General features: G+C 45.0%; 1 protein-coding gene across 2 annotated transcripts in view; it reads left to right on the top strand.

The window, feature by feature from the left end:
• Positions 1 to 14,376, top strand: part of CCNJL (cyclin J like) — a 44,406-nt gene that overhangs the window by 21,388 nt on the left and 8,642 nt on the right. For both annotated transcript variants that reach the window (XM_081035313.1, XM_081035314.1), the window contains exon 3: positions 2,334 to 2,547. In XM_081035313.1, the coding sequence (XP_080891439.1) occupies positions 2,334 to 2,547 (214 nt within the window). The remainder of the gene's footprint in view (positions 1 to 2,333; positions 2,548 to 14,376) is intronic.

The raw sequence follows: 14,376 nt of genomic DNA, 5'->3' as shown, positions 1-14,376 counted from the left end.
TGAGATATAATTCACATACCATAAAATTCATCCTTTTGAAGTATACAGTTCAGTGGCTTTTAGTGTATTCACAGAGTAGTGCAACATCAACGCTATCTAATTTCAGAATATTTTCATGATCCCAAAAGGAAACCCCGCATCCGTTAGCAGTCACCCCCCCATTCACCTCTACCTCTCGTCCCCTGCAACCACGAATCTACTTTCTGTTTGTAGGGAATTGCCTATACTGGACATTGCACATAAATGGAATCATACAATAGGAGGCCTTTTATGACTGGCTTTTTTTCACTAAGCGTCATCACTAAGCGTCACTTTTTTTCACTAAGGTTCATCTACGTTGTAACATGTATCGGTACTTCATGCCTTTTCATGGCCTAATGTTCTATCGTGTGGATACATGAGTATGTATTACGTTTTATTTATCCATCGTTTGATGGGTATTTGGGTTGTTTGCCTTTTGATATTATTATGAAAATGTTGCTATGAACATTCGTATCCACATTTTTGTGTGGGCAAATACCCATTTCTCTTGGGTATATACCAAGGATTGGAATTGCTGGGTCATATGGTAACTACATTTCCCATTTTGAGGAACTGTTTTCCACAGTGGTTGCACCATTTTATTGTCCCACCAGCAGTGTATGCAGGTTCTAATTTGTCCTGACCCTCACCAACACTTGTTTATTTTCTGGTTTTGTTTCTATAATAGCCATCCTAGTGAGTGTGAAGTGGTATCTCATTGTGGTTTTGACTTGCATTTCCCTAATGATTAGTAACATCGAGCATCTTTTCATGTGCTTATTGGCTATTTCTGTATCTTCTTTGGAGAAATATCTATTCAGTCCTTTGCACATTTTTAAATTAGATTGTTTACTTTTTTATTGTTGAATTTGAAGAGTTTTTTATATATTCAGAATACAGTCTCATTGATACATGCTTTCCAAACATGTTCTCCCATTCTGTGGGTTGTCTTTTTACTTTCTCGATGCTATCTTTTTGAAGCATGAAAGAGTTTAATTTTGAAGTCCAGCTTAGCTACTTTTCCTTTCATTGCTTTTGGTATTATAGAGAATAAAACTATTGCCTAACTAAAGTGATAAAGATTTCCATTTCCTTCCAAGAGTTTTGTAGTTTTAATCTTACATTTAGGTCTGTGTCTGTCTTATACCAGATTGTATCCCTAGTGCTTAGAATAATGCCTGATGGGTAGAAGGTACTTGATACTTACTGAATGATATGAATGAATTAGTATCTGTTGAATGAATGAATGAATGAATGAATGAACGAACAACTATCTCCTAGTCCCAGAGGTCTTGCTACCTAAGTAAAGTCCCATTATACAGAGAAAGGACACCAATTTATTTTAATCTCATCTCCCAATGAGCCTGCTATCAGTGAGCTCTCACAATTGCTTTTCTGCTAGCTTCTCCTTTGCTCTTTTTCCTTAGTTTTTCTTCTCTTTAGTTTCTTCATTTGACAGAGCATTGCTAAGATAATTCCTAAATAAATAGTTTCTGGTCTGCTTTGGTTAAATTGTAAATATGGTAGATATGTAAGAAAATTTTTCCTGTCATAATAATCCTAGTTGGTTTGCTGTTTCACTCAGTTTTTCTTGTGTTAGATAAATAAATTCAGATGACATGGCAGTATATAAATTGCAAGGTAAAAGTCGCCTCCTGGGGGAATGTATGATGTCGACTTTTTAGAAATAAGTATATGTGCAGGCAGAGAGACAAAAGAGTGTAAACATCTAATGGATTTGGGTGAAGGTATTTGTGAGTTCTTTGTACTATGATTTTAACAACTTTTTGACAATGAATTTTTTTTGGCTCTCACAGCCCATCTACAGGGGAATTAAACTGTGGATCCTGAGAAGTTACTATGTGCTAGGATGTGCTAGGTGCTTTCCATTCATTTTTTTTTAACCCTCATCTGCTGAGAAGGAAACAAAGGTGAAGGCAGGTGACAAGGGTAGCACATCTTGGTTGGGTAGTAGACCCGAATTTGGATGTGGGTCTCCTACATTCTATAATCTCCAGTAGTCAGCCTTTTCCCGGGAATGGAGCCGATGGTCTCCTTCACCTGCCTCTGTCATCATTTAGGTGACACTTTACAAGCTTGTGCTGAGCGTGGGTAGATGGGAGATGGCCCAGGAGAAATCTGGAATAGAGGGGCTGCCATCCTGGGACTTGAAGGAGAGTGAACAGGATATGGAGGGGATCGGTGCCCCCTAACCAGCCATCAGGCAGGCTCCCACCTCTCGTTTTTCTAGCCATTGGAGGCTCTCAGGAGGCAGCCCTGACCCCTCCGCCCTTGTGCCCTTCCTATTCCAGGAACTGAAGATGCCTGCCTTCCGAGCCCACTCCCCACTCCTGAAGAGCCGCCGGTTCTTTGTTGACATCTTGACCCTGCTGAGCAGCCACTGCCAGCTCTGCCCCACAGCCCGGCACCTGGCCGTCTACCTGCTGGACCACTTCTTGGATCGCTATAACATCACCACTTCCAAGCAACTGTACGCCATGGCGGTCTCCTGCCTCCTACTCGCAAGTATGTAGAAATCGCGTCCTCTCTTCCCTAGGCTGCCTCCTCCTTCTCAGTGAGCCCAGGTGCTCCCAAATCATTGTACATTTCTGCAGTTGTCTGTGTTCGTCCTTAGCAGGGTCCAAACGCATATTATTAATAATCAACATTAGCATCTCTAATATATCCGGCAATGGGAGTACTAAAAGCATTTGTCTTATAGTAAAATAAGACCGGGTATTATATAAGACCCACTCTTACATTAATTTTTGCTCCAAAAGACGCATTAGAGCTGATGGTCTGGTTAGGTCTTATTTTCGGGAAAACACAGTACTTAGAGAAGTGTGGGGGCCCAGCTCTAAAGGATTGATCGTCATGAAGCCACTCGGTGACCCTATGAGACCTTAGTACTCCTATTTTACCAAGGCATAGACAGGTTAAGAAACTTGCCGTGGGTCACCCAGCTAGGACATAGCAGGCAAGATTTGAGCCCAGAACTGCATGGTGTCAGAACCTGTGCACTTAACCCTGTGTCACCTGCGTCTTAGTGTGAGACCTCTGAATGTGCTGGGAGAGGGGGGAACCCTAGCAACCACTGTTCTTAGAGGTGTTTAGAAATGTGACTGCTTGATTGGGGCCTAAGCAGGATCTATTATGTAGGCAGCAGGCCTGGGTACAGCCCTCTCGGGGCTTGCATCTTCCAAAGACGCCTCTCTAAAAACACAGCATAGCTTTGACCATCTGTCTGCATTGGTAAGGATTACTACCTGAATGTGCTGCTGCTCGGGTATTCTGCTTAAAACACAATTCTGCCATGCCACTGTGCCACTTAAAATCACCCTCTAGTTTACCAGCAGTCTTAAGATAAAGGCCAGCAGTCAAGGTCCTGCCTCTCTCACCTTTGGCCTTTCCCCTCTTCATTCCCTGAATTCCAGCCAAGCTTCCTCTGGTCACAGAACTTTGCACATGCTGTTCACTCTGCCTAGGGATTTCCGTTTCCTCTCCCTGCTTGTCTGGTCCTGTTTAAATGTCACTCAGGCTGGCACCCCCAAGAAAGCCTTCCCCCACTGTGCTCTGCAGGTAAGATCTCCCTGATATACAGTCCCATGGTGTTGTATACTTTTAATTAACATACATCCCCCACTAAACAGCGAGTTTCAGGGAGGAAAGGGAGCCCTGCACATAGTAAAACCTCAAAAAAATATTTATGTGCTAAATGAATGGAGCAGGGGATTCCTTCAGAGCTGGGCTCCCACACTTCTCCAAATACTGTGTTTCCCTGAAAATAAAATCTAGCCAGACCACCAGCTCTCATGCGTCTTTTGGAGCAAAAATTAAGACCGGGTCTTATATTAATTTTTGCTCCAGAAGACACATGAGAGCTGATGGTCCAGCTAGGTCTTATTTTCGGGGAAAACACGGTAGCCCTTAATGCAGAAGAGCGGAATACCCCAGAGTGGCCAGCAACCATCATGACATTTCCTTGACATCTAGTATTGTCTCCTTAAAATTCAATCAGATTTTACTGTCTCCTCCACATCCTTGAGTCCCACTGATGCTGCAGGAAGATGGCGCCCATTTTCTCCCGTGGCTTTGTCTGCTCCTGGCACACTGCCATGACCCTTCCCCCCACGGGCATGATCACCTAGTTCCAGAAGCTTTAGACTTTTCCAAATTCTGTCTGGTTTGCCACCCTGGCACGTCCACCTGCTGTTATTTATAATCCCTTTGGCTGCTTTGGGTTTATTGCCTCAAATATTGTGATTTTCTCTACCTTGGACCAGCTGGATTTCCCATGTGACACAGACAAGCCAGTCTTGCTGAGAGTCCAGCCTGCTTGCTACTTCAAAGTCCCAAGTCAACATGCAGCTAGCTCTCTTTGGTCTTGGGAAGAGATGCAGGGCTTGCAAGACATCCCGTCAGCGGAAGGCAGAACGGGCATCGCGTTTCAGGAGAAGCTGCCCCGTGGCCTTTGCCCTGCCGCTGTCTGTGATCTGTGGGCTGCATCGAGGCCACGGGGGGCAGGGGACTTAGATTTCCATGGGACCACGGAGGCTCTCCCCCAGCGTCTGTCTGGGGAGCTGGGACGTGAGGCACACACTGGAGACTCCTTTGTGCTGCTGCTGCCATGGCGGAGGGAGGGGTCTTGCAGATAGAGACGCAGATTCCCCCTCCCGCATGTCTGAGGTCCAGCAGCCAGCCTCGGGGCAGGACTGAAGGTTTCAGGACACCTGCCATATGCTCAGAGACCCAAGGAAAGAAAAGTTTCCATGACAGCCTGAAATCCTATTCATTCCTCCCTCCCCTCTCCCCATGCTGACTGTCAGCCACAAGGAAGTCTGAAGTTCTGCTAATTCCATACCAAATAATTCCCAGATAGATAAGAGCCAGTTCTTCTTGCCCCCAACTGTCAGTTCTTAGGTTTTGAGAGCTGCTTCCAGATAAGAGCCTTTGCACAGATGGAACCTTTTCGCCTACGTACAGCCCCATTTTCCCCAGAAAACGGGACCGGCCAGGACCCATGTCTGCAGGCCCTTGGAAGGAGGTGTTAAAAGCAAGATCTTGTAGGTTGTTCTATGGTGAACCAGTGGCAAAGCCGCCCCATTGTCTCTCTATGACTGAGGTAATTGTTTGCATTTCCTACTTAACACAGGACAGAGTCTACGTATAGTCTAGCTGTAGATATACTATAAATAATCAGAGCCACCCTCATTTAATCTTTCATCTTATACAGCAGTACCCCACCCTCAACTGCCTTTTTGTTGTTGATATTTAATTTAAAAGGACAATTTGAAAACATGGAAACCCCACGACTTCCAGGTGAATTAGCTTGGACAGAGTGACATCATCATCATCCTGGTGACAGACAGTAGCTTCGTTACTTACTGATAATAGAAATGTTTATAACCCCAGAAGGAACCCTCCTACTCATTAAGCAGTCATTTCCCCTTCCTTCCCACCCCCAACTTCCTGCAACCCCTAATATGTTTTTTGCCCTTATGGATTTGCCTATTCTGGATATTTCACATAAAAAGAAACATATAATCTGTGGCCTTTTGTGTCTGCCTTCTTTCACTTAATGTTTTCTAGGTCCATTCACGTTGTAGCATGATCAGTACTTCAATTCTCATTATGGCTGAGTAGTATTCCATTGTACGGGTATACTACATTTATTTCCATTCATCTGTTGATGGACATTTGGGTTGTTTTTACCTTTTGACTATTACGATTAGTGCTGCTGTGAACGTTTGGGTACCAGTTGTGTTTGAACACCATTTTTTCACTTCCTTTGGGTACAAACCTAATTGGGATTGCTGGTCATATGATGATTCTGTGATGAACTTTTTGAGGAAACTTGGAGTTTTGCTTTTGCCTGGTTGTTGGCTGTTCAGAGATGATTGTGTATTGAGTCCTTAGCCCGAGAGCATGAAACAGCAAGAGGAAGGAGGGAGGATGGGAGAGAAAACCTGAAAGGCCACCCCACTGACCTTTTCGATAGGGTAGCATGGCCTTACATGTAAGACCTTATTATTAGGATACAACAAGTATGAGATACATTTTGATTGTAAAAAATCCAAAAGGTACCGAAGTTCCTAGTGTAAGAACTAGTTTCCCCCAAAATCCATAGTCCCGTTCCCACAGTCTGGTATATATCCTTACGGACCTAGATGTACTTATGTGTTTTCATAATTGGGAAAATAAACCCATTTTCATTTACAAGGTGGTGAAAAGGAATCAGAAGAAGCTGCCCAGTAAACAACATTGCCAGAGTCTCTCCCTGCCTCCCTTTTCTGTTCTTTTTCTCTCCATCTCATATCCATCCATCCCCTTCTCTAGACGTAACTTGTGGGAGCAGGTGTCTTCTTCCAGAATTGATCTGGTATATTTTCTAGCAATGCTCTGAGCCTATGCCAATGTACAGTCAATCCTCATGATTCGAACATTCCATACTTCCGAATTCACTTACTCAACTGAAATTTATTTGTAACCCCAACTCATTGCTCACAGAGCTTTTGCAGTCGTTCACAGACATGTGCCGAGCAGCAGTGTGAGCTGCCCTGCATGCATGTTTCCAGCTAAGATGGAACAAGGCAATTCTCAGCCTTCTTATTTCAGCCCTCGTATGTAAATCCAGTGTCCTTTTCCATGTTTTCCCATTTGTCGGCTTGTTGGTGATTTTGCTGTTTAAAATGGCCCCCAACCATAGTGCGGGGATGCTCTCTAGTATTCCCAAGTCCAAGAAGGCTGTGTGTACCTTTTGGAGAAAATATGTGTGTTAGATAAGCTTTGTTCAGGCATGAGTTACTAATATAATGCTGTTGGCTATGAATTTCAGATAATGAATCAACAAAATATTACACAGATACATACAAAACAAGGTTATGTAGTGATTGATTGTGATCAGAAGCTCACGGGAGCCTAACCTTATACTTTCCCCTAGGAGTGTGGTTCAGTATTCACTAGTTCAATGTCTGCAGCGACTTTAACATAATAATTGTGAATAACTAGAATCGACTACATATTTACACAAGTGGATTAATGCCAAAGATGCTTTCTTCAGTGTATGTTCAAGAATATCTTTCCCATCAGTTTGTGTGGATTTACTTTACTCTTTTTACTGACTGCAGAGTCTTCCATATTATAAACCTTGCCATCTGTTTAAATCATTCCTCTGACAATGGACAGTTAGACTGACATCCGTTTTTTTCACTGCTATACATGATATGACAACTGTCCTTTTCCCCGTGTCTTTGTACGTGTACAGGAGTGAATATATCTGTGAGATAACTTCCCAGAGGTGGGATTGTTTTGGTCAAAAGACGTTTGCATTTAAGATTATGATAAATAGTGCAAAATTGCCTTGCAGAGGTTTTAACAAAACCTAACTGCAAACAAGATCCCTTTTTCATTAAATTGAATTTAATTTGCGGGAGCCTTTGGAACCACGCCTTCCACCTAAACAACAAACTATCAGAAGAGAGGTTCAGAGATAATGTGGATGCCGGATCATGGCATTGTACACCAGAAGCTAAACATTAATGAATGCCAACTATAATTTTATATATATAATGTGATGGCTGGGTGTGAGGTCCGAGGGATAATGGATGGGGGGAGGGGGGTTCACAGTGTGAGGGATATAAATGATGAACGTCTAAGTATTACCTTGTCTTGTACACCTGAAACTAATAATAATAAAAATAAATAAATAAAAAAAGAAGAGAGGTAATGTCCGTCCTGCATCCTGGCCCCTCACCAGTGTCCACTTGTGGCTTTTCTTCTGTGCCCCTCAACGGGGAGTTCATTTGCATTCCACCTTTCTGCCTTGTCCTGTCAGGATGTCCAGACGAGGAATGAGTTCCCAGACCAATTGCTTTGAATGCTCCTTTAGCCAGAAATCATTAGGCACATCGTTTAGGGTAGGTACCAGTAAAAGCCATTGCTTGCTGGACACTTGTGCGCTGGTCATCTAAGATTCTAAGAGAGGCCTGCCTCTCTTTCTCCCAGTAAATCGCCTTCATTCCCCCTTAGTCACCCCTGCCTCCCTCCTTTTACCCTCCCCCTGCTTTGATTCTTTGGCAACTGTTGCTTCTGAGAAGCAGCTTCTTTGACAGCAGGGCAGTGGAGTAGGATGGGGTTGCCCTGTTGGAGATTTCGGAAACTTGAAAGCAGTCTTAATCCCTCCTGGCAAAAAGGATGAAGGAGGCACCAGCTTCCTGCCTGCCGAGGTTAAGCCCACCAGCTCACCACCTCCAAGCACTAATTGTAAGCAGTGCCTGCAAAGGGGTCGATTTTCCAGGTGGCCTTTCTCAGGGGTGTATTTTGAACAAAGCATGGGACGTACTCACAGGATGAAACCTAAATCTGTAAGGAAATATGGCTGCCCCCGTGCAGGAGATAATTTAACAGCTCCTTGCGTCTCACACAAGAGTGCCCGGAGGAATATGACATTTCCTTTCGGCCATGGTTTCACGTTTCAGAAATCAGAATAGGTCTTACATTGCATGTGTGCACTTAAACGTGACAGTTGTTGATCGTTTCCTCAGAAATGCTGCTGCAGTGTGCATGGTGCACCTTCTGATGGGTGGCCACACAGCCCAGGGCAGACTGAAAAAGGTGGTCTGTCACATGAGGGCCACGTTGTGCAAATCCGGACTCGGGACTTCAGTGTTCCAGCACAGTGAGGAAGGACATGGTGATTTTCCATTTCCTGTTCCCATCTCTGCAGACTGGCAGGCTTAGGGATAGTTCAGAGGGAAGATTTTGTATGAAGTGCCTGTCAGACAGCTGGCTGGGCTGGAAACTCAGAAATTGTACAGTTGGCCTTAGCAAGTCTAGTGCCCAGACCTGTTTGTCCAGAGCCTGGGGTTCTGGGCTCTGAGGGTTTTTGTGGAGGGCGGGTTGGGGGCAGGGGGGAGATCTTAAACTGCATGAGTTAATTGAACGTGGACTGTTCAGGAGCCTTTGACCCCACACAGTAAATCATTCAAAAAACAATTTATTCCACCTCTGCTCTGTGCCAGACGCTGTGTTCAGCCCTGGGGAGACAGTGGTGAATGGAAGGAACATCTGCAGTCCTTGTCATGGAAGATGATTCATTTCATACACATGTACCTACTATGCGCTGAGCCTGGGAGACAGTGGAGCACAAAGCAGATCACGTCCCTATCTTAAGCAGCCTTCAGCCAGGCATTACCAGCAGATCTCTGGGCACATGCCAGGAACAAGCCAGTTGCCCTTCTAAGAAAAACCCAGCTGTCCTTCCTGTTAGGAGAACAGCCTTACTCACACAGTTCCCTGGCTCACAGTTAGTGGGAAGATGGCCGGGACATTGCCCTCAGGCACTCTGTCTGCTCTTCACACTACCTGTAGTATGGCTGCCCGCAGTGAGGTGGTCGTTTTTATTTTCTTTTTACTCTCTGTAATGAATACTTGTGTCTTGTAGTACTTTCTCCCTTGTTAATGGCCAGGATTGCATTATACCCACTCTCCTGCTATTGCCAAAGTGGAAGAAAACACTAGAGTCCTTATTCATTAGGTCCCTTATTCCCTGGGAGAACCACCCAGAGGTTACAGCTCGCCCTTGCCTCACCAAGGAGACTCCGCGTTGTGGAGAGTTCACTCCCCAGCTCACAGCTGCCTACCCTTCGCTGGGCACCTACCACCTCGTCAGCATTGGTTGTGATGATACCAGAAAGGCCGTTGCAGTTGGTTTTAAAACTACTGTCAGACCCTAAGGAAATATGCCAGCCTATTACATCCCTGGGTGGTGAGGTGAGAGATTGTTTTCGTGTGAGCGGTGTTTCGAGCAGCTTGCTTTGCCTCTGCCTCTCCCAGCCTCCTAAGTCTTCATTTTAATTATAAGCATTTCAGTGTCTAGACAGGAAGTCTTTTCTTTGTCACTGACATGTTGGGATTTATGGGACTCTTCTAGGAAAGTATGACACCTCCTGACCTATGGGCACTTGTAAAGCAGATTCATGCTGTGATAGTCTTGGATAAGGGCAGACCCACCTTCTAGAACCATCTTTGGCAGTTACTCTGCCGGTTCTAGCTTTTAAGGTCCCAACAGTGGTGTCTTGTCTTCTGAGAAGTTTAAACGGCTTTTCTTCAGCGGGAAAGATATTTATTCCTTGTGGAAAAAATACATAAAGAATAAAATGAAAATTAGTTGTAAACTCAGTACATTTTTTTATATAATCAAAATTTGGGGACGGAAGGCAGATCCTGGTCTCAGTGACCATTGAATGGCTAATATTTATTGAGTGTTTCTATATCAGGCATCGTACCCGTTGCTCCATTGTGAGACAGGGAAGTCCTTGTAGCCAGAAGGGAAGCCAGTGTGTGACCCAGCTGGCTGAATGCCACCTCTGACCTGGGAGGCATTTTTAGAATTTCCTCCTGAAGAAAACAAGGGCACGAAACTGCGTCTCTAGTCCCTGTTTCCAAAGATGGAGTCAGGTATTGATTCAGCCTGTCAGAAATGTACATGCATTCATTAACTTACTCAGTCTTTCTCGAGGCCTGGTCTGTCTCAGACACCAGTGATGCAGCCACAAACAGAACAGCCGTGCTTTTAAGAGGAAGGAGCAAGGCACAGGAAAGGAGCTTTGTCTTCGTTTCCTGAGGAGGGAAGTTTCCGGGTCTACCCAGAGGGCCCCTGAAGCCCAGGTATGGCTGGGGTTGGAGGTTTGTTTCTCCGGGACATTTCCTAACCTCCGGATCTCTGGAGGGGCCAGAGATCTTAGACATGGCTGCAGCAAGTCTTTAAGGGCAGAGTAGCGGGGGACACTCCCTGCTCCCCACTCCCTGCTCCCCACTCCTTGTGGTCTTCACAGCTTCCTCTCTGTCTTGTAGCTGGAGGGTTTTCTTGCTCTGTCCCTCGCTTTCTCTTTCCTCCACATCAAATCCTACCTAGAACCTGAACTGTCCTTGTATCTGTGACCATGATTGCTCTCTTGGTCCTGAATCGAGCAGAGGTTTATACAGAAGAATGATTTCTGATGTTTGTTAAGCCCTGGGCACCCTTCTCAGCAGCTAAACCCTCATGTCATCTTTACCACAATTGTTCCCATTGCACAGGCCCAGGAGTTTGAGGCTTGCCCAGACCACACCCAGCAGTACGTGGCCGAGCCTCGTAGAACCCAGCATGGTCATCACGAGAGTGCTGTCTGCCCCTCCGTGCTGTGTCACGAAGTAAAACAGCCTTTCAGAGGGTGCTGGCCTCAGAGTCGTTTGCTGGCTTCTCCGGCAAATTGCTCAAAATCTGTCTCGCCTTATTCCTCAGACGCTTGTCTGCTGGATGTAGGAGGTACCCTTCTGGCCTCTAATAAACTACAGAAAGCCCAAGAGGTTTTTAATGAAAAAGCTGGTTTGGCCAGAGTTGGGGTGGTCCTTCATTACAGAAAGTATCCCTTTAGAGACACCCTCTTCAACGTCAGTTCTATCATTGGAAGAAAAAACGAAGTCCTGTTGCTCGTACAGCTCCTTAGTGCACAGGCTCTGGAATGAAGTTACTAAATAACACGAGCAGAGGGGAGGGTGAAGACAAGCGTATTTGTAAAGAACAGGGCAGTGAGATGGGGAGGAGCCGCAACTGGCCTGACTCCCTCATCCATGGGAATTCCTGCACCCAGATAGATACCCTCATTATGGAGATGGGATTGTAGGGATCCTTGTGACAATATCTGACATTTCCTGTTTATGGTTTAAAAAGCTGTGGACTTTGGAGCCATTTATTCATTAAAAAAACAACAACACCTGTTTATTAAGTGTTAACTCTATGCCAGATGTTGTGCTAGGTGAAGGGGTTCTGTGACGTTCTGTAAGACAGGTGTGGTGCCACCCTCATGGAGCAGACAGCTAGACTTTTCATTTTGCTTTGTCCCTTACTGGCTAGCTGGGTGATCTGGGCAACTCAGTTAACATTTCTGATTCCATGTAGAAAACTTCCAGCCTCCCAGGGTTGTTACCAGAATGAACAGCTCGTGCAGATGAAAGGCATAGCAAGCTCAGTCCCGCAGAGGCGTCCCGTCTCTGATGCCGGCCAGGCCGTGGTGGAGCCTGGCCTGCAGCTGCCCTGACCTCTGGAGCTCACATCCTGAGGTGGAATCTCTGCCTCTTGCCAGCCCGCTGTGTGACCTGGGGAAGTCCCACGCCAGTGGGGAGGACCCATCTGAGAAAGGCCTTGGATGGATTCCACGTTCCCCTTTACCTTCTTTTCTGGGAGCCAAGGTCACAGTCCAGGGGAAGGAGGCTGTAGCCACTGTAGTGTCCATTCTGGCCATCCAGCACAGCCAGGCCAGTAGCGTTGCCTGTTTTCAAAGGAAAGAAGAATAGCCAGCTTTTGCTTTAAAACCTGGTTCTCGTTGGCCTCACCTCTGATCCTAGGTTTCTCTCCTGAATGAGTGTGTCAGTGGGCACCTTGCCAGACGTGAAGGGCTGTTGGGGGTTACTCAGGACCACTGTCTAGGAGAGTGGGCAGCACAGGGCCTGGATGTCAGAAACGGGGCTACACGGACCTTTTACAGAATCCTGTTTTGTGCCACTTACCTTGTTGTTAGAGAATTTTCTAAAGGCAGTGTTTAAGTGTTGATGATTGTTAGAGCTGGGTGATGCATACATGGGAGTTCATTATAACATTTTCTCTATTTTTTTGTATATATAAAATTTTCCAAAATAAAGTGTGTTTTTGTTTGTCTTTTTTAAGCAATTAAAAGTATTGCTTCTCTTGGCCCTACTTCAGAAAAGTCAGGAATCCTGTTTGGTCTGCTTAAGGTTTGATTGCTAGGACAGTAGGTAGAAGAAGAAAAGCCAGTCTCTTAGGGTTAGTCAGTTCATAGAGACAGAAAATAGAATAGGGGTTACCAGGAGGAGCTGCGGGGAAAAGGGGAGTGATTGTTTCATGGTTATACAGTTTCAGTTTCTCACGATGAAAAGAGTTCTAGAGGTTAGTTACACAACAATGTGAATGTACTTAATGCCACCGAACTGTACAGTTAAAAATGGTTAAAGTAGTACATTTTATGTTGTATGCATTTTACCACAATAATAAAAAAAAGGCATTTAAAAAGAAAAAGAAAGAAAAGCCAGTGTGTGTGTGCGCCCCTCCTAGGCCTGCTGTGTGAAGAATGGCCTGGCATGTGGTGAAGGGTTTAGGTCCACTGACTGTGTGATGTGCCCAGAATCGCACCAACCCCTGGGAGTGCTGGGAGGAATCAGTTAGCCAGGTTTGCAGAGGGTCCAAAAAGGCATCATTTGCAGGTTTCACTCCTGCCACCAGGCTGCCCGCCGCAGCGGACCTCTGGCTGTTCACGGAAGCCCAGCTCCAGGCAGAACCGTTGTTCACAATCTTAGCTATAAAGGGCACAGCTCACTGGCCCATGTGGGAATAGAACTGGCGACCTCGGTGTTAGGAGCACAGTGCTCCAACCACCTGAGCCACCGGGGCCACTGGGCTGGCCCTACTTTTTTTTATCTTAAAAGTATATTGATAGGGTTCCTGCTGTTCAAATTTGAGATAAACATCCAAAAATAAAAATGTAGACAGAATGATAGAATTGTTAAAAATTCTTTTTCCATCACAATGTAGTAATTTGTTCAGGAAAGGGTCATCTATGGATCTCAAACTATTTAAGATTTTTGGGAAACAGGATTTTCACAGCCTTAAGGTGTCACGTCACAGACTACTTCTTAATTTCACAGGAAAATGATACCTTTAAAATGGAGACATCTGGTGTCACCACCTTAACCAAGCGATCAAATGTAGCATAACTATTGTTGTGACAAACTGACATTAACAACTCCTAATGTGATCCAGTAAGAAGGACAAACCTTCATGTGTGTAGTTGTCTTGCCCAACTGTTCGATCATGAGGAAGCACTCAGTCCAGAATATGGGGCGTTTTATTTTATAAGATAATTGGATTCACCCAAAGAGACAGTATCATGAAAATCAAAGAAAGAATGGGACTAAAGAGCCATAACAAACACCATGTGTGAGCCTTGTTGGATCCTGGATCCAAAAAAACCCCAAAGGTTATAAAAGACATTTTAGGGATCCTTGCAGAAAGTCAGATATGGGTTAAATATTAGGAAATGTTATTGCATAATGCTGATATTCTTAGGATTGCTAAAAGCATTATGATTATGCAGGAAAATGACCTCGGGGATGGATGATAAAGTGTCCAGGAGGGCATGTCACATCTACAACCTAACTAGAAATGGTCCAGCAAAGCCAATATGTACATACACGGGCACGTGCACACACACACAGCAAATGTGGCTCAGTGTCAGCCATTGGTGAATCTTGGTGGAGAGGCATCGGGGTTCATCTGTTCTTTCATCTTTTCTGTGGATT

The sequence above is a fragment of the Rhinolophus hipposideros genome (genome assembly GCF_964194185.1).
Source record: "Rhinolophus hipposideros genome assembly, chromosome: 23".
NCBI lineage: Eukaryota > Metazoa > Chordata > Mammalia > Chiroptera > Rhinolophidae > Rhinolophus > Rhinolophus hipposideros.
The sequence above is the reverse complement of the archived record's forward strand: the minus strand, read 5'-3'. Positions and strand labels throughout refer to the sequence as shown.